At 41.2% G+C, this 23,427-nt stretch overlaps 1 protein-coding gene across 1 annotated transcript in view; it reads left to right on the top strand.

The window, feature by feature from the left end:
• Positions 1-23,427, top strand: part of VIPR1 (vasoactive intestinal peptide receptor 1) — a 102,673-nt gene that overhangs the window by 51,247 nt on the left and 27,999 nt on the right. Inside the window, exons 3-6 of the mRNA XM_072329814.1 lie at positions 3,535-3,642; positions 13,000-13,103; positions 16,864-16,964; positions 17,702-17,834. Of these exons, the coding sequence (XP_072185915.1) occupies positions 3,535-3,642; positions 13,000-13,103; positions 16,864-16,964; positions 17,702-17,834 (446 nt within the window). The remainder of the gene's footprint in view (positions 1-3,534; positions 3,643-12,999; positions 13,104-16,863; positions 16,965-17,701; positions 17,835-23,427) is intronic.

Raw genomic sequence — 23,427 nt, 5'->3', positions numbered from 1 at the left:
CTGAAAGCCTCCAGCTTGTTCCTTGACCACGCTCCTTGAGCAATGCTTCAGGAGCCTGCTTCAAGATGGGAGAGAGCTGGTTGCTAGCAATTACGCTAATTGCATGGCTTATATAGGAGGATGAGCAGTTAGAGCTGCTTATCTGAAGGAGGCTTAAAAAGCAGCTTCATTAGGGTTGTAAAGGAGCACTCCACAACAAGATCATTGGCTCCAGAGAGCACTTCGTGAGTTTTTAAAGCACTTAATGCCTTTTCCTTCCCATGGATACAGATGACTGAGACCTTGGAAGAAGAGTGCCATCTCGTATTCAAGCTGGAGTATGATTTTGAAGTATCTGGGCTGGACCCAGTTGGGTTTTTTATCCATTTTTTCTTCTGGAAAATACTTTACTTCAAAGACTTCTAATTTGGACTCAGTCATAGCTCAGAAGAAGAGCGCTATTTGCCAAAGCAGCAGTAAGTGCTAAGGCACAAATATATGCGCTTTTCCTGCACATGTAAAGTCTCTTGCAGAGGTCTCCCATTATTATTAATTATGTGTAATTATTAATAGATATTAACCAAACTGCTGCCTTAGTGATGAATTGTGAAAAAATCTCTGTCCTGGGCAATAGGACTGTGTTCAAAACAGTGTGAAGCAGCTGAAGGCCCTGGGTTTGCTGGGCCCAGAGCAGAGGAGGCCGAGGGGAAGCCTCTTGACAGCCCTACAGCTCCTCATTGCTCCTCATGATGGTCTGCAGCTCCTCACAATGCATGGGTCCCAGGGGTCATTGCTACCATGGAAGAGGACTGATAAATAAGTTTTCGTCCTTCCTGTAGATATTCAGTGCAACAGAGAGAACAATATTTATAATTAATTAATGGAGAAGCATTTAGAAATCACCAAACATGATTTGATCCTGCAAAACAAACAGTCATCTTCCTTCCATCTATTAAAGCCAGGTGATGCCACAAGGAAGACAGGGATTTCCCTTCTCCATGTCTGTTTCTACCCAGGAGTATTTTTCTCAGATATTGATCTGTCGGTGATATGACTGTATCATAGAATCAGCCTGAGCTGGAAGGGACCCTTAATGGCCATCAGGTCCAACTTCCCTTGCAATTAACAGGGACACCCACAGCTCAATCAGGTGCTCAGAGCCCTGTCCCCTGGTCTTGACTGTGTCCAGGGACAGGCATCCATCTCCCCTCTGGACAGCCTGTGCCAGTACTTACCCTTATTGTAAAATACTTATTCCCTATATGCAGCCTTAATCTCCCCCCTTTTGCTTTGAAACTGTTTTTCCTTGTCCTGTCACAACAGACCATGCTTAAGAGTGTCCCTTTCTTTCTTACAGCTGCCATTTAGATACTGAATCTTGACCCCAATAATTTGCCAGGGTATGGTCTATAGGTTTTAGAGAAAGAAGGCAGTTTTCTCTAATGCTGTTTCCTTAAGGTTTCTGTGTCCTGGACAGGCACAAACTCTTCCTTGATATTCTAATGGGCCGACTGCAGGGCGCACAGTAATTGCTTGTGTTACTGAATGCTAAATGTCTTGCAAATCTCAGATCTTTAGATTGTTCCAATTCATTTAAAAGGTGAATGTCTATTCTTTCTGGTGCACATTTTAAATAAAATTATTATAAATTATTCAAATAATTCAGGCTTTGCTCTGCCTTAGATCTATGATGAGTGAATTGTAACTCACTGATCTCCAGGTGCCTCAAAATGAGATATTTAAACTCAAGTTAGCCACTCAAGCCCTCTTCTAGTCATTGGAGAGAAGAGGACACTTGCAAAGAATGACTTGTTGGCTCTTCAGATAACCATCCTATGGTGACATCTTTGCACATGTTACTATGTGCATAAAAGTAGGGATACGAACCCCACCTTTGAAACCTGGACCCTTCCATGCAGCCACACTAATAGCATCAGACGATAATGATGCTAGAAGAGCTAATAGGTAGGTAAGAGAGAGATCTTCAAAGACAATAATTATTAAAGGTCCTTTCTGTGTGACTTCACCTTTTGTTTTTTAATCAAAGGGACCTTCTGTTATGAAAACATCTATGAGATTTCGTTATGCATTACAAGTGGTGGTGATGAATGCTATCACAGAAAAAAGACAAGGGTCAGAAAAATTCTCAAAGCACATAATTCAGAACATTTAGAAAGCCATCTGATACTAACACCTTGTGTTTTGTTATTATTTTGCATTATAGCCTGTCTTGGGGTAATAGGTGCATGTTAATTTATTGATGGTGATGGAGGTGAAGATTGTAGAACATGAAAGGTCCTGTCAAGAAATCATTTATTTTCCAAGGGCAGAATACTTAATATCTTAATGTTATTGGTGCTGCTGTCTGTTTGGTAGCAGATAACTATGATGATGGGAAAACTGAGCTTTGCAACTGATACTAGGAATCAGAAAATTGAATTTTAATGAATGCTACAGAAGAGCGTGCACGTAGAAGATACCGCCGGTTATTCTGTACTTTAGGCTCTGATAAACTCACCCTAGGACTTGGTCTGAAAAGTTCTGTTTGCTCATGAAAGAATGAAGGAAAAGCTTGTGAAATAACTTTGAAAGAGAGCTGAGAGTTCTTTTTTCAGCTTCAAAGCATTTTTCTGCGCTCCCTTTTATTGATCTGAGACAGCAAGCTGCCTGGCTCTGAGCAGACTTGATGATGACACCAGCCTTTTTCTCAGCAGAAGGGCTAAAAGATGACTTAAAGGAGGAATTGCAGATCAGGCTATAATTACTAAGAAGTGTATCTTGGCAGTGGTTTTCGTAGTTCCCTTTGCTTGCTAGTGGAAAGTATTTTCTTAAGGCTTTCTTCTTCACTTTCCAGTTTCACTTGTTAGGCTGTTGACATTAACAGCAACACTTCAGTCTCATTTGGGGAAGAGTTGCAATGTAATGGGATGTGACAAATAACCATTGAGTAGAGGTGCTAGAAAGAAGTGACTTTTAGGGAGCCCTGTTGACAACCCATCTATCTAAGCCAGCCAGTGTCTGTCTGTGGAAAATCAAAGGGGAAAAAAAAAAATAAGGTTTTCAAGATTCTGACATGAACTTTAAAATACATATTAAGGCAAAAACTCATCTGACATTGTTAATTCCTATCTGCAAACTTGTGTTGTCTTCAGCACTAGTATTGCATTACTCAATCCTATGGTACATGTGTGATATCATTAATGTATTTTGAGAAAGCAGAAATGAAAGGACAAAATCAGAACAGCGTACTACAGCTGTGCAAAAAGAGCATGCCTAGCTGTATTTAACCCAAAAAGTATTTATTCTGTTCAAAAACTAATGAAAAAGTGTTGAATTGTAATAAAATTATCAGGTTCTTCCGTGAAGTTAGCTCTGTTTTCTACACCTGCATTCCTAGCTCAGATAGGGCTTCATACCATCTTGCTCTCCAATGCCAAAAGATGCTTCCACTGAGACTCAGTGCACCCCTGCAGAGTTGTTCTCCTATGTTCCATACAGCAGATACTAGAGAGTCACTCGTGCTTGTTCTACCACCAGCTTTTCTCTTTCCCCCAGGTTGCAGAAGGCAGTGGGACAACATCACGTGCTGGCCTGAAGCGCAGGTGGGAGCAGTTGTGGTGAAGCCATGCCCGAAGTACTTCAGGTTCCTCACCACTTTTCTAGGTAAGACAGCTCATCTTGCTGAAGTGCTTTTATGGCTTTGCTGCCTCTAGGATTTCACATCGTATCACATTATATAACCACATTGTACCATAGGTTGTTAAGCTTGGAAAAGACCAAGGTGGCCAAGTCCAACCCCAGCCCACCCCTTCCATGCCCACCAACCACATCCCTCAGTGCCACATCTCCATGATTCTGCAGCACTGCCAGGAATGGTGACTTTACCACCTCCCTGGGCAGCCTGTGCCAATGCATTACCACTCTTTCAGAAAACAAATGCTTCCTTATATCCAACCTGAACTTCCCCTGGTGCAACTTAAGGCCATTCCCCCTTGACCTATCACTGGTTACGTGGGAGAAGAGGTACTTCTTGAGAAGAACAGATCCGGTAGGGCTAAGGATTTACACAGGGCAAATAAGGTTTCCAAGCCACATATGGATGCCCAAACCATTAGATCATCCTCCCCATCTTCTTCCAGCACAGAGCACTTCTCTGTGTCATAGGGGTGCAAAAGCAGTCCCTGTGAAATCCACTCATTGAGAGATTGTGCAACAAAAACTTAATCAACCTCTGTAACAGTATGTTTGTTGTTCAAAATGGACAGCTTAGCTCTGTAATTAATTAAGTCTCTGACATAAAATAAGCAAGCTGAAACTGTAATCAAGTATTTTTCCACTGAAATAACTAATTTGTCCAGTAGCCAAGAAATTAACCTAACAAATAATAGGCAGGAGAGGTTAATGGAGAAAACAACTTAATGCACAGGTTAGCATATTCTGGGAAGCTTTAATTTAAAGCTCAGATCTCAGGGGCAGTGCAGCAACAGGACTCTGTCTCTTCATAGTCAATATTTACTATTTTTATTATAGTAGTTCTGCAATTCTTCACTGAGAAAGAAGCATTTTGGCACTGGACATTATGCACCAAGCTGGTAAGCCTCCATTTCCACAGGCTTACACTGAAAATACACATGATGAACTATGAATAAGAGTAAGGACACAATATTGTCTCTGTTTAGCAGAACAGGACATGACACTGATTAACCAGCACACGCTGATTACATGACTTGCCCAAGACCACACCTAAATCCTGGGCAAATCCAGAGGGGAAAACCAGAAGTCCTGGATTCTTATCCTAGTGCTGTGACCTCTCTGAGAAGTTTATCTCATACTTCATTCCACCAGACCACATCAATGAGGAAGGCATGACGTACATATGTATACGTATGCCATATATATATATGCCATTCTTCCTTTGTAGTAGTGAGTATTGCTGAATAACTTTCAAGGAAATAAATCACTTAGTAAATGTTTATGTCTCACTCTTTTATCCCTTTATAGTAATATGAAAGCTTAGACCAAAGGTGTGAGCAATTTTAGATTTAATTTAGAGCAATAAAAGAGAGATTGGGAAATGAAGAGTTAAAGTGATTTTCCTTTATAGTGGAAAATATGCTCTTCAAATGACTAATATATCTCATGGTAAATAAAGGATAAAATACCTGACGGCATTTAGAAACCTTAAAATGCCTATCATAGTTCTGATGTCATTTGACATTAAATTTTTATGCTACTCACAAATCCAGAAGATTTTCATTATTTTATGACATTCATCAGTACCGTGTGAAGGAGATGGATGTAAATATTTTTGGCACCTTTAATAATGAAAGTGCACAGTTTGATGTCTCTTTACCAGCACATTTTAGCTTCTTTTCAATACACAGAAGGTGACATTTGTACGAGGGATTTATGTCCTGCAAAAGCAAACTGTCCACACTGCAGCTAGCAGTAAAAAAACTAGTACTGATGTTTTTTTAGGCTTCAGCTATGAGATGTTTTGGGAATAACCAAGCCCCACTCAATGAGAGTGAGAACCTTTTCTCTTCCCATGCTCTAAATTTCCTTCTGCTCTTCTTTCTTCTCCTTCGTAAGTGCATTTTACTTCTGTTCCTTGCTCCACTTCCCATCCTCATGATGAAAAAGCTTGCTCATTGCAAGGACTGCAGTTCATCATTAGTTCTAGTACATTCTTGTATTTTCAAGCCAACTAGAAGAGGCATGCATGTGGGTAGAATCTGCTTCTGGAGCCGCCAAGTCACAGCAGTTGCCCTGAATTTGAGTACCTGTGTTAATGGAGATGGGTTTTCTGCCTACTCAGCCTTGCTTCTCGCTGTCTATGTGGAACAGGCAGTATCATCTCACCTCTTGTCAGCTGTATGAAAGGTCAATATTTAATCATTTAATCACGTACAGTGAGTGGATTTTCTTCTGAAGCCAACAGAGAGACACAACACATCTATCCTGGAGGTGATTCTCAGTGGTTTGAGTCAACCTTTAATTTTAACACTGCTCTATGAGGTAATTGAGAGTTGATACATAGGATGTCAGCTATAGATGGTCTATATTAAGTTCTCATATTTATCTGAATGATTTGTGTGTTTAATATTATTGCAAGATTTGTGCCAGTATTGACTTATATTTAAAGAACTGTATGACTGAAATTGTTCAGTCTGGAGAAGAGGAGGCTCAGGGGAGACCACATCATTCTCTACAACTGCCTGAGAGGAGGTTGTGGTGAAGTGAGGGTCTGCCTCTGCTCCTGCATAGCAGCAAGAGGACAACAAGGAGTGGCCTTAAGTTGCACCAGAAGAGGTTCAGGTTGAATAGCAGGAACAACTTGTTCACCAAAACAGTGGCCGGATACTGATGTGGGCTGCCCAGGGAGATGGTGGAGTCACCATCCCTGGAGGTGTTCAAGAAACATGAAGATGTGGCACTAAGGAACATGGTTTAGTGGACAGCATCGGTGTTAGGAGGACACTTGGACTGGATGATCTTAGAGGTCTTTTCCAACCATAATGAGTCTGTAATTCTATGATTCTATTTTATAAAATATAAAATATAAAATCTTTTAATCTTGGATTAACTTAAGTTTATGACAGCATTATAATTCAGAATCTGACCCTTTTCATCAAGTAGAGCCCCAAGACTTGCTGGAAGAATTATGGATCTTATTATGTTACAGTGGATACAACATCCATCATCAAGACTAAGTCTTCATTTGGTTTTAGATTTTCACTCTATCATTTTAAATTTACACTTTCATTGTCTTCTGTCAGATCATTTTTTCTTTCAAATTTAAAAGACATCTTTCTCTCAGTGGCATATTTCAATTCAGCAAATATCAGTCGAGAGCTTTTGTGTTATCTTGTGTCATTCTGTTTGTTTTTTTATATTGTGCCCAAAGTTATTTTAATTACTGTTTGATCCTAGTTACCTCTTGCGTGCATTAAACAAGACATGGTTCATATCGTTCCTGGCCTCTGACTGATGGCCCATTTATAAATTTAGTATGATGGGCAGCAGAGATTTAACTCTGCCATTTGTCTTCTTGATTCACTTGTAGAGAGCTTTGGAATCAGCACCCTTTCTCCATACCTCTGCTTTGAAAGACATTGACCAATCCCTTGTAGCGTTATTTCACTTCATTAGGTCAGAAGCAATCAAGTCAAATCCATTGGATGTCTGTCATTTGCTGCTAGGATGCAGGTCTTAATGGTGCAGTATCCAGCTATCAGAGGACAGTTCTGGGACTCACACAATCCTATACAACTGCACAGAGCAAATCAAAGAGCTCCCCATGAAATAACAAAAGAATGAGCCACCTGCAGGCATTGAAGGAACTGGTCAAACACACTACTGCAGGTAGCTCCACTGATGTCACCTGAAAGCTTGCAGAGTCATCACACGCCCTGCAAGGAATCCTTCAAAGCACCTGAATCCCTGTTGGCTTAGAGTGAGTCCTGGGACAGAGTATAGCAATGTCCTGGGATAGTCAATGGAAATCTGTAGGAAGGACATGAATGCACACCAAGGGATCTGTTATAAATATATAGTTGAGAGTCCTTCCACCAAACTGTAGGCACTTCATAGTTAAGCATCCAAGCTAAATTCCTTTCTAATTTCTCCCTCAAGCCAATGAGAAAGGGAGTCATTGCAGGGAGTGGGCTGTTTGTTGTGTAACATGCCTTAGGAAGGGATGATATGACCTTCGGAGATGTGGTATGGCCTCTGTGGGGAACCCGAGTGTCTGCTATAGAATAGAGACCCTACACTTCCATGGCAAAAGCTATGCAAGATGAACCCCAAAATTTTGCTCATGCAAAGTAGCTCTAAAATGAGTAGACGAAAACAAAGGAAAATTTAGAATTGTGCTCATTTCCCCAGCCTCTAAAAATGGTTTTCATTTACTTGAAAAGCATTTTGATTTCCTTCTCTTGAACCAACATTCTTTTCCTCAGTTTCTTTCCTCCTTTTCTCTACCTTGTTTTTGAAACAGAGCAAAATGGAGAGAGGGATGAACAGATAGATGATAGGTGTGTGGAAGATATTGCCACTGTTATTGAGAACCCAAAAGTGAATTCTGAACCACTGTTAAATTACTACAGTGTTCATTTACAAAGAAATGAGCCATTGAGTGGATCTGTTATGCAGGTTTGTTTCACTGGGAGCCCTCAACCTTTTCAGGTACTTTTTATCCTCAGTTCAAATGTGTCTTAGAATCATAGAGTCATTAAGGTCTCACAGTGCCCCATGTTTCTTGACCCGTCCAGCAGCAGTGACTCTACCATCCCTCTGGGTAGCCTGTTTCAGCCTGTCTTCCTATCACAGACAACACTGCCAGGAAACCTTCTCATTTACACGGAACTGGGCAAGAATGCACCCCTCTGTGTTAGCAAGCTCCAGCAACGTGTGCTGGTGTAACTGACTGAAGAAACAGGTGGCTATCTGGATGTACGGCTTATTTATGGCTTAGTCTTGCTCCAGCCCTTTGAGATTTGTTTGCAGCTGGGATGTCATGACACATTTGCACTGCTCCTCTGAAGGTCTGGCGCTGAGAAGGTCATGTACACCCAGCAATGTTGTGCTGTGAGATCCTCACATTGAAAGCCTGCTGTCAGCCGATGCCTTGTGGGGTTAATGCCACCACTTATACTGAACTGTGCATTTCATTCTTGTAAATATTTCATATTCTACTAATGGTTGTAATGTCTAAAGATCCAATGAGAAATTTGTCCTAGAGATTGACAGCTCTGCTTTCATTGTGAGAAAACAGGGTTTGCAAAACTGCATAATAAAGGGGAATATGTGGTGTTAAGAAGGGAGGAATTACCTGTACTTATTAAGGATCAGAATCTTTGCAGTGAGAAATGTAATGTGCAGGAAAGGCAAGGAAGGGAAAGGAAAATGGGAGATCTCCCAAAATCAAGGATGTGGGGGAGAACAGTGTGTAAGTCAGAACCACAAACCAAGAGACTTGAATAAGAGCAAAAGGAGAGAGAAGAAAACTGATGGCAGCAACTGTCATATGATGTGTTGATACCATGCCACGATTTGTTTGTATACTGTGCTGGCAGAAATTGTACTGGAAGAATGATTTTACAAGGTCAGGACTAGGGCAGATAAAGCAAGTTTGGAAAATATCTTTACTGTGCCTTACCATTTAAGCTACTCCCAGATCCAGCCGCCTCTGTATCCAATTAAGAACAAGCTGTAGCTCTGTCTGGAGGTCTCAGATGTTTCCCAGTAATGGCAGGACAAATCAATAATAAAAATGGAACCGTACATGTTTGGGGGAGCTCAGTGGCATCTCAAGAATAGTAAATAAGAACTGCTATTGCTTTAATAGCTCCTACTTGAAAAAAATCAATTTCTGGCCACGGAATACAATGGCACAGAAGCAGAACAGATTGATGCATGGAGCAGACCATCCCCTCTCTTTTTGAAGCTAGTTCAGGCATGGGCAAGAGAAACAAGAGGGAGAGTATTCTTTAGCAATGGAAGACTCAGATCTCTTTGTATGGATTTACGCTTCCATTCAAAGCCAATAAGAAATGCTCTGCTATTAAGGCAAAAAAGTTAAAATCTCACCTATGCCACAAACATTCAGATGTATTTCTGAGACTGAAGAGTGTATTTGAAACAAATGTGAGATAAAAATAATTAAGAGAAAAACCTTATGAGATTTGGATCCTTGCGACAAATTGCTTGGAATACAATTATCTCTTTGTATTTACTTGGTTCACCTATTCAGTATGTAACTCCTACACAGATAAAACAGCCTTCTTTTTTGAAGAAAATATTGTTTCCATCTCAAATTCACTGATTGCTCCTTCACTATGCCACAGATATATTGTGTAGCTCCTCTACCAGGCCTTTACTGGTGGGTATCACTCAATCTAAGAAGTTGTTTAGATTCATGTCTCTTCATGTCACTCCCAAATACATTTTTACATCAGGAAATTGAATTAAAGTTTCACTTGCCTGTGTTCTTGTATAAGAAAGTCTGTCCCAATTAATGAACTGTGTTCAGTGTTTTGCTGTAGAAGATGATCCCCGTTTCCTGAGGAATGGCTGTGACGATGAACATCCACTGCAGAGCCTGAGTTAGACACCTTGTATAGGGCTTTGAGGATACTGGAGACAGGAGGAGGTCTTGCAGTTGTGCCACTGTTCTGCTTTTGTAGGCATCAGAGGGAGAAACAGAAAGGCCATAAGATTTCATGGAAGGTGAAGCTGGTGATCCTGGGTGGACTCACTCAGATCTGAAGGAGAATCCCATCATTGGAGCAATGCATGAATAAAGGTGTGGGTGGAAACTAGCTAGATTTAAGCACTTCAGACTAGAGAAATGTGGGTTCAGGAGGTGTAGGTCATGATGTTGTGGAGAAAGTCATTTCATAGTGTACAGGAGAAGAGGTACAAAATGAATCTGCATCATCAGATTTAAAGTAAGGAAACGGGTTATGTTGTGTAACAACATAAAGAAATGGTAGGGCTTATAGTCAAAGCTCTCATGCATAAGTGATATTCTAAAGTAAAGTATTTCATTAGAGCATTGTTCCAGGGAGAATTACATATAGTAGATAGGAAACTGTTCTGGAAAATAACCTAAAAATCTCTTGGCGCTTTGAACACTTGCCTTCCCATTGGCAGAAAGGCAGATGTTATTACTAAACCATATTATTGGTGGAAAAACTGCGACCTAGGGAGAACACAGGAACTGCTGCAGTTTCACTGGGGGTCTGTGACAGAGCTGAGCTTTGGGCTTGTAGCACAGAAACCTCAGTTTAATGCTTCAATTAGCTTGCTGTTGGTTCATTAGGTAAGTCTCAGAATAAGAGTTAAGCTTTTTCCAAGTTTTGTCATAGAATCATAGAATCGCCAAGGTTGGAAAAGACCTCCAGGATCATCTAGTCCATATTTCCCCACTAAACCATGTCCCTCAATGCAATATCCTCATTTCACATAGTGATTAGAAACGTTTACTCCATCGTTTGAGCCGAGATTTTAGTGTGGAAAAATCTGGATCTTCTAACCTTGCATTTTTGCATCTCCCAGTCATCTAACACAGAATCTGAGAACTATGAGCATTTGTTTTATCAGATTTGTTGCATTCCAGTCTTGCATCAAATAGTGACACAAGCAGCAAAGAATGGTAGAAGATTTATCAGTGAAAATCCCTCAAGGCAGGGAGTTGGTTGGTTGATTCGCTGTCTGGTTGGTTTGTTTTTCCTATACTGTTTGCTTTCCCTTTACCATCAGTTGAAGCATTAAGACAGCTTTGAAAACTGTTGTGAGCAGTGAGAAGAACTGAGGAAGAGTCAAACAGTTAAGGGGAAGTACGCTTTAAAAGTAGAAATACAAGAAATATGAGGAAATGAATTAAGCTGAAACTGGCCTCCTTAGCTTGCTGACAATGAGAAGCTAAGAATAAAAACCACCGTGAAAGCCAAAGGCATCCCCAAACAGAAGGGAGGTGTCACGAGCAGGAAATAAGAAGCAGAAAAAGAACAAATAATGAGATCCATTGTAAAGAAGAAGAAATAACATAAATTACATAACACCTTGGAAAATAAACAACAAAAACTGAACAGTCATGTCCTTGATTTGTTTGCACATGATCTCTCATGATCTTGTTGTGAACCCAGGTAAATAAAAAATGAGTGCAAACAGTGACCATGCATAAAAGCCTGGAGAACAGCAACCCTCCAAACTATGCTGCGGGTAGCTGCTTCTGGAGCAGTATTTAACTACTTTATCCTTTTGAAAAACAAAAACAAAAACAAAGGTACCAGAGCCTTCATGGTGTTCAGGATGATCGTAAGGATGAATTACATGGACAAGTTTTAGGGTCTAAACCCACCTATGAAGGATTCAAGGACTGAATGAAGTCAGGGAATAGGCTGCTGCTGATGTCAGTGTGAGAGAGGTTTATCGTAAGGAAGATGTTCAGATGATTCAATAGGCAGAAATTTCTGGAGGTGTTACTTAGATATTTTCATGAGTCATAGCAGCAGAATTGATTTTCTCCTGTTTGCAGTAGTTTTATCATTCCTGTGTGCAAAGATCCCCATTTCTGGAAATGTCTGCAAAGCTCTAGAGTTGCACTGATGTAACTCTTCATCTGAGAAGTCATAAGCGAGTTTGGACTGTTTACCATTTGCTCCTTCTGGTTTATTGTACCAGCTTTCCAGTCAGGGATGGCAGGCAGTTTTATGTGACAAATGACACCCAAGGAATGCCAACCAGTCAACGAGTACAGTTTTGGAAGTTGACAATATGATGGTGCGATTCACATGAGATGGACTAAGAATGGTTTGGTGGTCAGAGAAGGTGCTGGGGAAATGTGCAGCTAACTTCTTGGTGAATCGCTTCTTTGTTGAGGATCACCCGCCTTGTGTACGTGTTAAAACAGGCAACACAGTTTGTCGCTGTTGCTCATAGCCAAATTTTGAAGCATTTCATTCTCAAACGAGAGTACAGCAGATTTCATGGGAAGCACATTTGAATAAAGCTCAGGGCTTGTCTTGTGGGCATGATCTGTGCTTTGAGGGGTGTGTTCAGTTCCCAGCTCTCCCATTTGCACAGCAATGAAGTGAGCACTTGGCTTCTCACAAGCAAAGTGAAAGATGGAAACATTTTGCCGCTCTGGTTAGGTGAAAAAGATATGTATATTCTAGGAATGGAGACAATAATGCTTTCAAATAATTATGTCCTTGCACTGCCCACAACCAAGGAACCAAGACCAAACTGAATTATGTTACTATTGTAAGAGTGTTTTGTGGGCATCTCAGTTTAAAATCTGCTTATTTTCTGGAGACTGAATTTATGACCCAGTTGGTCCTTCTTGTTTGCATTGTGTAAGATGAGCACTTCTTAGCAGAAAAGAAAATTATGAGACTTACTACAAGTGCGACAAGAAATGTGCTCTGGTATTTGAATTAACAAAAGGCCAGTGTTTGTTTAAGAGCATGCCCAGTGTGTCTTGTTTTAATCTTCCGTTTCTCTTTCTTCCAGGAAATGTGAGCAGGAATTGCACAAGTCAGGGCTGGACAGATGTGTACCCTGCACCATATGCTGTTGCTTGTGGATATGATACCAATAGCACACCAGGGGAAGAGGTCTGTAAACCTGGATGGGTGGACGTCATGATTTACCTGGGATAGATAGCAGAGTCACACGACCTTCTGATCCTCCATTTTTTCATTCCCGCTTTGATTCCTCAAAAAGGAGGGGTCTTCTTGGGAAGTGCTTCACCAAAGAGACAATCTTCCCTTCGAACTCCTGCATAGTGACAGGATCTCAGCACCTGGGAAGATCAGACCCGTGTCTCTATTAAGAGGAAATGATTTCAAACTAAAAGAGAGGAGATTTCCACTGGATATAAGGAAAATGTTGTTTATGAAAGGGCGGTGAGGCAGTGGCACAGGTTGTCCAGAGAGATGGTGGTTCCCCATCCCTGGATACACTCAAGGTCAGGGAACAGGGCTCTGAGCACTGATGGAGCTGTGGGTGTCCCTGTGCATCACAAGGATTGGGACCAGATGGCCTTGAATTGTCCCTTCCAACTAAAAGGATTCTGATACCTTTCCTACACTTAACAAGAAAATGTTCGTGCTAGTAAAAAAGAACTTATGCTCTTTTACTGCTACCATATGTTGATGTTAAACCCATGCCCATGATGAAGCTTTTTGATTGGTTTGTTTTTCTGTTTTTGTTTTTTGTTAATGTTTTTTTTCTTTTTTGGTTGCTTTTTTTTTTTTGCCTACTGTATGACAGAAATCAGTGTTGTGAAAGTTGCACTGTAGTAATCAGTAAATGCCTGTAATGAGGTCTTTGTGTACAGTCACCCATTACAAAGGCACACAGAGTGTTAACAGAAAATCTGAGCTGAACGTAACCAGCCTTAATAGTAATATAATACAGGAAATACCTAAGGGAAGATTACACACACAACAGAGAAAGAGAGATATACCAAAGAGAGAGCCTTCAAGGTCAGCCACCACTTCACATCCTCGAGTGTCCTGTTCCTAACACTGAGTTGAGTAGCACTGGTTGCACGTTTTAAGAGCCATCATTACAGGTCTGCTTGGAAAGGCCCTCCCACAAGAGCTCTAGCTTATTTTCCATCTGCAAAGGGATTTGGGAATTACTGGGACGTGGTTTGGTGACCCAATGGATTGCAGCACTGCCAGAACACTGCGTTACCAAGAGAACATATATTGTGTTCTTCTAATTCTTTCTTAATTATTTTTTCTTGATTTCCATGGTTTTGTCATGCTGTTTAAGACTAATTTGTGTGAAAGGTGGCAGAGGGGGGTGAACATGCAGTACAAGTCTGTGAAGAAGAAAGGACTGTTGTTGAATTGGCTGTCAGTCTAGGGAATAGGAAGTAAAAGGAACAGAAAGAAAAAAGAACAGCAGGCTGAATGGGACATGAGGTGCAGAACAGACTGATCGTCATCCATGCCTAAAGTGCTTCATGAACTTAAGCCGTATACCACTTATAACAGAAACTGCAAGAAAATATGAGAAACAAATAAAGAGTGTATGTGAAAATTTATTTGTGAATTCTGGCAGTTCTTAGGGAGCAGACATAGGCACCAAAATAATGTGATGATGATCTCTGCAGTGGTAATGATTCCTTCTCCAGACCAACTCTGGAAAACCCCATATTAGGAAATGGGGGATTGTTTTCCTGTCCCATTATCAGATGTGATATACAGCTTCCCCATCATCTGGTCAGAGATGAGCCACCCAGATGTCCCTTTAGGCACTATGTGAAGGCAATAGAAAAAATACTAACCCCACATTTCTCTCCTAAGAGAGAGAATCTGCATTTATGAGGAAGAACCCAGATGACTTCATCACATGTGATGTTATCCCAAGTCAAGCCTATGTGCAGGGCTCCTGGAAGACTTAATATCAGTATTTCTGTTGTTTGGCACTTACGAAGGTGAATATTTCACATCTTAATTCCATTTATCAAGTGTCAAACAAAAGAGAAGGAAGCTAGTTCTCATTTAAGCTTAGTTGAGCATCATTGTTAACAAATTGTTCTTAAATTATTCATGTAAAATTAAGGACGGGCAGTGGGAGAATGATAAAACTGTCTGATTTTATTCAGTAAGTCAGTCTAGGCTGAGCCATCACATAGACCTTCTGGCATGTATTTCCTTTCCTTCATTTCTCTAAGTCCCTTTGTTTCTTCTTCTTCTTTAATCTACTTCTTTAATAATTGGAGAAGCAGCAGTGAAATTCCCATTCCATTTATGATCTTGGGTAAAATTCTCTGGTTTGATATCTGTAAAACAGGAATTGGTTGCCATTAGCGAGTACAGCAAAGTGGAACCGGTGTTCCTTAATGCAATGCAAATCCCTCTGTGCTCTGCAGGTGGGTGAGGCATGGGTACATGTGGCAGACCATATCATGTACATCCACTGACCTAAAGCCCTTACTATGAATTATGACCCACATTTCTTTGTGATGTAGACTCACTTAACAAGGCCATAAAGACACTCTGCTTTTACCTTCTCTGAGACTCATGTGAAATTCTGCGATAACTGTGTAAACGCTAGAGGATTACCTTGCCTCTCAGCTTCACTGGTCCTGAAAAGCACCCAGTGCTTGTCAAGGCCTATGAAAATAACCTATAGAAATGTCAGCCCTTACTGTTAGTCGAGAGTGTTTTCCCAAATAAGGTTGGGCTTAGATTAGCCATCAGTATGGTTTTTTTGTGGTTGTGTTTGTTTTTTAACAGAAAGTGGTGGCAAGGAAGGTAGAGAAGGGTCGATCAAGGGCTAGGAAAATCAGATTTTATTTGGGAAAACAGTCTTTACTGAATTAGATTCTTGTTTAAAAAATCTCACGTTAGTAAAAATAAAAACAAAAATCAGTGATAAAATTAATGTTTGAAGACAAACTTTTCTTTTTAAGCTGAAAATCAAAATATACTCATTTAGACTTGCTGGAGAGCCTTGGGAGAGCTAGAATCTTGCTGCTGTATTTCCTCATTTTATTCAGACCAGGAATCCCTGTTGGATTTAAATCCCATGGTTCTCCATGCTCAGAGAATCCCTCTGTGTGCAAAGAGAAAAGCTATGGACTAATTTGCAAATTAAAATGTATTTCTGAATGAATGTATTTGTGCATCCAGTGAGAACATCCTAAGTTGGTTTGATTTTTTTCTTAGTAAAACACAATGTTTCACTTCCACAAAAGCAAAACCAGACCAGTTCTGTCCCTAAAATTCCCTTCATGTAACGAAGCTCATCGTACTCGGGGCTGACATGTCAGTGCACTGTTTAAGTGAACATTAGCTGTTCTTGTTTCACAAGGTTACAACCATGTAGCTGTCTCTGCAAGTGTCAAATTCATACTCCATCCTCTATGCAATTTTCCCTCATGTAGCTGTGAACTGGTTTGGTGTGATCCAGGCTCTAAGGCAGCTAGGCATATTCTTCTTATCCTGCATTCAAGGAACAACTGGATGTTGTGTTGAGGGATGTAGTTTAGTGGGAGCTATTAGTAATAGGTGAACGGTTGGTCTGGATGATCTTTTAGGTCTTTTCCAACCTTGGTGATTCTGTGATTCTGCGATTTGAATCATGTTCTGCTCTGGGCAGCCTGGTCTGGTGGTTGGTGACCCTGCACATGGCAGGGGGTTGAAACTGAGTGAGCACTGTGGTCCTTTTCAACACAGGCCATTCTATGATTCTGTCCTCAACTGGATATGATTTTAAAGAGTGCTTTTTAAGAGAGTGGACTGGGACAGTTTCTTAACCTCAGCAAGGAGGTCAGAACAAGCTAAGCAATGGTGTATTTAGGTGGATTGTGGCAGCTCTTTGAAAGTCTGCTTTTATTTCTTTCCTTCCCCTTAGCAAACGGCGTTCTATGGCACAGTCAAGACCGGCTACACCATTGGACATACCTTATCGCTCATTGCTCTCACAGCTGCTATGATCATTTTATGTCTCTTCAGGTAAGAGCACGAGCTCCTTCAGGAGACCCGGCCCTTATGGATTGACAGGCAGATACAGTACAGCAAATTAAATGGCATTGGGTGGCTAAGTGTTGGCAACTGACTTCATCCTCAGTCCCCATTGTTGATCCTGGATTCAGGCATCTGTGTTTGGGTTCCTCCACCAAGCAAATCTACGCATGAGGCAATCTCCTGTCATAGCGATGTTTAAATGTATGGCAAAAACAGCAAAATAATGAATAACTAGTAATTTTTAAGTGAAAATCTTATCCCCATTGCTACAGAATGCCTGCAATATGAGTTAATTCGTTCAGCAGCTGCTAAGAATTTCTCTCTCCTCCTGAAAAAACACTTTGCTTTGAAAAGAATTATTATGGTACAAGCATTCTGTAGAAAATAGACCTTTCTCATGAATATACTTTGCTGGGTCAAAAACCTCACGTTTCCAATGGAAAGTGGTACAATGAACCTTTTTTCTATCATTCTGTGTTTTGACCTTTTTTCTCAGAACTGGAAAAGCAGAAGTGCTGCCGCATATATATGGAATACCACGTCTTTTGTGGCTATTATGGGGCTTAAGTGGGTTTGCTGTGATTTATATCAAAACATTGTCTGTCTCAGGGTTTCTGATGTTTAATTGTAAGTCCATATCTCAGCAGAAGGAACACGTAAATAGATAAATAACGTTTTTGAGAACTCGTGCTATTCAGAAATGTTGTTTCGTCTCTTCCCAACAGAAAACTACACTGTACTCGAAATTATATTCATATGCACCTCTTCATGTCCTTTATCATGAGAGCCATCGCAGTCTTCATAAAAGATGTCATCCTGTTTGAAAGTGGAGAACCCGAACATTGCTTTGTGAGCTCAGTAAGTAGCTGGGTATGTTGAACTTTCCACATTGTTCTGTTGCACTTCTTAAACAGTGCACTAAAAAATTGCCTTGCAAATGGATGGGAAACATTATATTGGGAAGATTGTTGTGTTTGTTTTTTTTTTCTCATTTAAAGAGAAACAAAAACCTGATTGATGAAGTTTAATTTAAAGGGCATGAAGTAAGTGACCAGGGTATTGGATTAATTTGTTGGATATCCCAATCAAAGAAGATTTGCAGTCTTCTGCTTAAGGATTTAATAAAGCCTTCCCCCTCAGTCATGGTAAGAAATCCAGAGTCAGATAACTCCTCTGAGATATCTGCAGGGCAGTACCTATACATGATCTACATTCGTTAAATGCAATCATAGTCAGCTGAGATCTAATTAATAGATTTGCTGGAGCTGTGAGCTGTCCACCTCACTTTGAAGGAGGCCCTTCTGCGAGCTGGAGGGCTCTCTGAGTTCCTCTGATTGCACTGACCAGGTCCCTGCAGGAGTTTAGGCAGGAAATCTATATAGAGACAAAACTGTGTTTTTCATCTGGATCTCTGTTCCATGCTAACTGTATAACAGTGAGATCTCCCCACTGGGATGATAAAGGAGGGGAATAAAGGAGACAGTATGTTTTCCCTGCTTTTAAACTGAGTGCAATCAGCTGGAGTTAACATTAAGGTGGGAGAAGAGCTGTTTGTCTAAGGGCTGTGTTAATGCAGGAGGATGCTAGTCATGAATTCACAGGGAGATGTGATCACAGCATCATAGAATAGCTGGGGCTGAAAGGCATCTTTAAAGGTCATTGAGTTCCAACTCCCAGGTTGATCAATAGTCATCCAAAAATTAAATTAAATGAAACACTCCATAATAAATTCATAATAATATGCGATCTACTTGCTGGTACTAGCAGGTGGATGGGCACAGCAGTCCAGCAGGATCTCTTCTGAACTTATGTTTCATTGCATCATAAAGCAAGAGAAAAGACTGTCTTTGCTATCCACCCAGTTTCTTCCTTGCCTTCTGACCTCTCTCTATCAGTACCCCAAGTGCCATCCCTGCTGCTATAATAGCCTTTATGCTTGCACACCTCCCAGTCCATATCAAAGAGTGGCCCACTCCCAGTATTTCTCTGAGACCCATCCACAGCACGACTCATTCCCATCGCAGTGACCACATACCACCCTCTGCTTTAATTTTCCCTTTGTGGTTCACCGGAATCTGTATCCTTCAGCAATGAGGCTTCATTGTGAAGGCTCGTGAATGGTTGCAGTGACATAGAAATCGGGATGAACAATTGGCCGGTGTCTGCTGCCACAGATAACATCCAGTGCTAATTGGCAGAGGAGCCAAGAACCCAATGAGCCATGGAGTTTGATGTAACCTCTCACCCCTGCGGCACTTTGCACCGGGTCATGACTCAGGCATGACTGCAGAAAATGGTGTGAGAAGTGTCTGCTGAAACACTTCTGTGCATAAATACTGGATGTTGTCCTGCAGAATATGCAGTTCCTGGAAGCCAGGGTGCTTTCAGGCTGATCGTGGCTACCAGCATTGTGTGTGTTTCTCCACAAGCAGAGGATTTTTTGTGATAAATGCCAGTTCAGGGCGAATGGCTGCGTCTTCCAGAAGGGCTACAAATTATGTGGGACAAATCAGTCTCCACTATACAGGGCTGAATTTATCTCTTGCAGAATCTGCAAACAACTTGACCCAACAATCTGGACAACATTTTGGACCGTAGGGAAAACATACCTACATTAAATGCAGTTGCAACACCTCTCCTAACATTCATTTGCTTGAAGATATAGAATCCATCGTGTTTGTGTTGGGTTTGGCTCTGTTAGGTTGGCTTGAGTTAGGGGAAATAATTGTGTTGTTTGTGCTTTGAACTTGAAAGATAAAGTTTTGCCTTGGGGGCATGGGAACTAACTAGTTCATATGCCTAGGGCCTGACAAAGGATCTATGGAAGGTTTCATGTTTCTACTGATACTGCAAGATATTGGCCTTGAGCTCATTCAGTCTGAAGTGAGCTTTGAACAAGCAGTTCGCTTTGCTGAATGCTGTCGCCGCTTTACTGTTCTAGAAGGGAGAACCAAAGCAATAACTATCTTTTATTAGAGAAGAAAGTGCAGCACTTAGTTCCTTTGAGGAAAAAAGGACAAAAGCGCCTACCTTCATTGGCTTTGTGCAGTAGCATTTCAGTTCTACTTCATTTTGTCTAGTGTGGGAAATTTCAGTTACAATGTGAACTCTGAGGCATTTTAAAGTCAAATACTTTGGGATTATACAATCACAGATTCATAGAATCATGCAGGTAGTTTCCATGGAAATAAATAGGAGGCATTACTTTCTCAGCGACCTGCATGGCATCGTTTGAGTTGGAAAAGACCTTCAAGATCATTATATCCAACTATTACCGTCGAGTACAGTGTGAATGTTCCAAATTATGTTTGTTGGGCCTGTCTACAGGCCACAAAGCCTGAAAATGTGGCGGTAAGCATTTCAGATAATCAGGGCTAGTGCAATCACTGAGCCATCACAACATGCAGCCTGCACTGGATGCTGATTGTTGAGGTGTGTGGTGGTGGATGCAGGTCTTTTCCAGCTTTGATGATTCTATGATTTAATGATTCCACAACTGATCACAACCACTGCAAAGTGGCCCAGGACTTTTGTGCTGCTACAAGGAAAGGCCCAGCTGCCCAAATCAATTGGCTCACCCTTAGGCACAAAGGGGATCCTTTGTCTCATGTGGCAGCACATAGACTGACCTCTAGAGAAGGGCAGCCTTGTTAAAGCACTGTGGGGTTTTCTGGAGAGAAACAAAGCACTATTGGGGATCCCCAAGTATTTTAGAGGTATAGAAGCAGTTGAGAAATCTCATGTCCATGTACATATGCAGCTACTTGCCCAAGGAACCAGCAGTCAGTAGTTTCTCTGTCACCCCCCTTAAGTTAGAAGGTATGTCTGTGATTATGTGAAACTGAAACATCACGATGACTTGAATTTCTTACAGATAGGCATATGCTCAAGCATATTAGTGGATACAGGCTTTAAGCATACAGATGTAGATGCGATCAGCTTAGGAGCTTCTGTGGTGTCACCCATCCTGACTTCTCCAATTACTGTTTGTTCCAGTTCTTTCAGAATGCTTTCTGTCTCAGTAGTCAATCGTTTCTGATGGAAAACTCAACACATGCAGCTTCATTGCATCCAGTGGTTACTCAGACTGCATGAAAAACTGCCTCACTTTCCAGTCTGTATTTGCTTGCATTCTATGTTCCTTTTTTCACTGCCAGACTACAAAGGCCTCCTAACAAACTTTAGCTTTTCACATGAGTTTTCTCTAGACCTTCTGACCTTCCATCTTAGCATTTGTGTTCCTCTTCTCTCTGGAAAATGCCATATGGAGCTCAGTAGGAAAAGTATCAAACATGGCAGAAGGACTGACTTGAGTGCTTTGCTCGTCTTTTCATTTGATTTGTGCCTGTGCTTTTATAACTAAGATTTGTTTTAGTTTCATGACTGTAATAACTGGATGGTAAAACCTGTGTTTGTAGCCTATCCAAAGACAAACAAGCCAACAGTTTGATATAAGATCCAGTTCTGCAGATTGAATTCAGACTGACTGTTCTTGAGCTCTGCAAATTTGCCTTTGCTAAGGATCTAGCCAAAGGAGGGATCATTTCTCTTTGTCCTTCTGCATACCAGTAAGACAATCAAATCCAAAGAGAAATCCTTTGCAGAGGAGGGCAGGACTGTTATCAGTAGTGGGCATTTGTACATGTCTCGTACTTTCAGAGTGGAAAATTCATTTGTCAGCATGAGCTCCCTCAGGCCAAATTGATGAAAGGATGTCTACTCCCTCTCTCCAGCTCTGTGGACTGGCATTCAATGAACTTTGGCTGACTGGCTTGGACGAAGAGCCTGGCACAATCCTGCCTGTAGACAATGACTTTAATTGGAGTTGGGTCAGGCCCCAAAATGTGTGAAAGCATCAACTGGCACTGTTTCAGAAGCTCAACCCATTCCTGCACAACTCTACACTGTCTATTGATTTCTCAGACCAGCCAAGCACAAGGATGATGCTTGAGATAAGGAAACACTTTAAAGTCTGTCCTGATGTACAGATAAGGCCAAATGTGAAGCCCACTTTTTGCTCAATTTTTCTTGACTGTTTAGGGTGAAGGAAACTCTCTTGCAAGGATCACTGTTACAGTCTAACCTTCACTGCAAAGAAAATGACAAGGGAAGAAAAATAAACAGAGAATGCTCCTGTAAATAATATGAAGAACTGAAAAACAAACAAAACCATCCAGAAAGCAGAGAGAAGAAATAGGGTCACTGTGTGTTTGCCAATTCTCTTGCAGATCTCACACCAGCATTTTAATGTTCACCAAAAGTACTGAGGCACTCCTAAAAAGGACCCGAAAATGGAAAGGAGATTGGGGGAGAAAAGACAAAGAGGTTAAAGCTACACTCCTTAATTAACCAACACCTAACAGTAAATATATTAGCCAAAAATAGTATCATAGGCTGGTGTGAGTTGGAAGGGACCTTTAAGATCACTTAGTTCCAACCACCCCCGCTCTAAGCAGGGACTCCTCCCACTAGACCAGGTTGCTCAAAGTAAGTAGAACTAAAAATAAAACATAATGCACAAAACCATGACAATGTCTTCAAGTGCTTTTAGAAAATCAGTGCTAGAGTTGAGGATTTACTGGCAAATGCAAGAAATTGAGAGTTTGTAAATCAATGAGTGGATATAAGGAAGTTTGGGATGGTTACTGCCTGTGGCCAGCAGGAGCTGTGAGCATGGGAGATGGCAACCTATCTACCTAGACTTACTCACATTCTTGTTTGAATTTTGAAGTTAGCCAGAAACACCCCACGCAGAAATGTAGTTTCATCATCTCTTCTAGAACAGCAGAGCTCTGTACTTGTACAAGTCACTACTGATGGCTATGAAAGAGACATAAGCCATCTAATCCATCCCAAAGGGAGAGGGATAACACACAGATAATTACTGTAGAGCTGCTGGCAAACATCAACTTCCTTCTGGGTTGGTGAGACAGCAGTTTGAGCCTGGCACTCTTGCAGTTTTCATTGCTGATCCTCTGCCAAAGGAGGTGTAAGAAGGGAGCATGAGCTTCAGGTCTGAGTTTGGGAAAAAGGAGATGTGAGGCGATGAAGAATGAAGGAAAGCTTGACTGACAGAGAAACTGAAGGTCAAGTGTTATCATTTTGGGAAGGGGAGACAGTGGGTGGCCGCAGGGGTTGGAGCTTAATGCTTGATGTGTGGTGATGGAGGTTTGCCAGGCTGGGTAGGAGAGGAAGCTTCATGGATTCAGGGATCCATTCCTTGAGGTTGAATGTACCAGACTCTGGGTCATGCCCCTTCTGCTCCTTGGACTGCTGATATCTTGCAGCCCTTGAGAAGGTCCATACCTTGGAGACCAGGCTCTAACATGGTTTTATGTGGTTTTGCTTGGATTATTTATCCCCTGGATTTCTCTTTCTCTTGGAAGTAACAGAAAAGTTAGATTATAGAAGAGCTGTGAAGCAGGAACTGCCTTTGAAAAAGTGACCTTAT

Source organism: Excalfactoria chinensis, chromosome 2 (genome assembly GCF_039878825.1).
Source record: "Excalfactoria chinensis isolate bCotChi1 chromosome 2, bCotChi1.hap2, whole genome shotgun sequence".
NCBI classification, from domain to species: Eukaryota; Metazoa; Chordata; class Aves; order Galliformes; family Phasianidae; genus Excalfactoria; species Excalfactoria chinensis.
The sequence above is the reverse complement of the archived record's forward strand: the minus strand, read 5'-3'. Positions and strand labels throughout refer to the sequence as shown.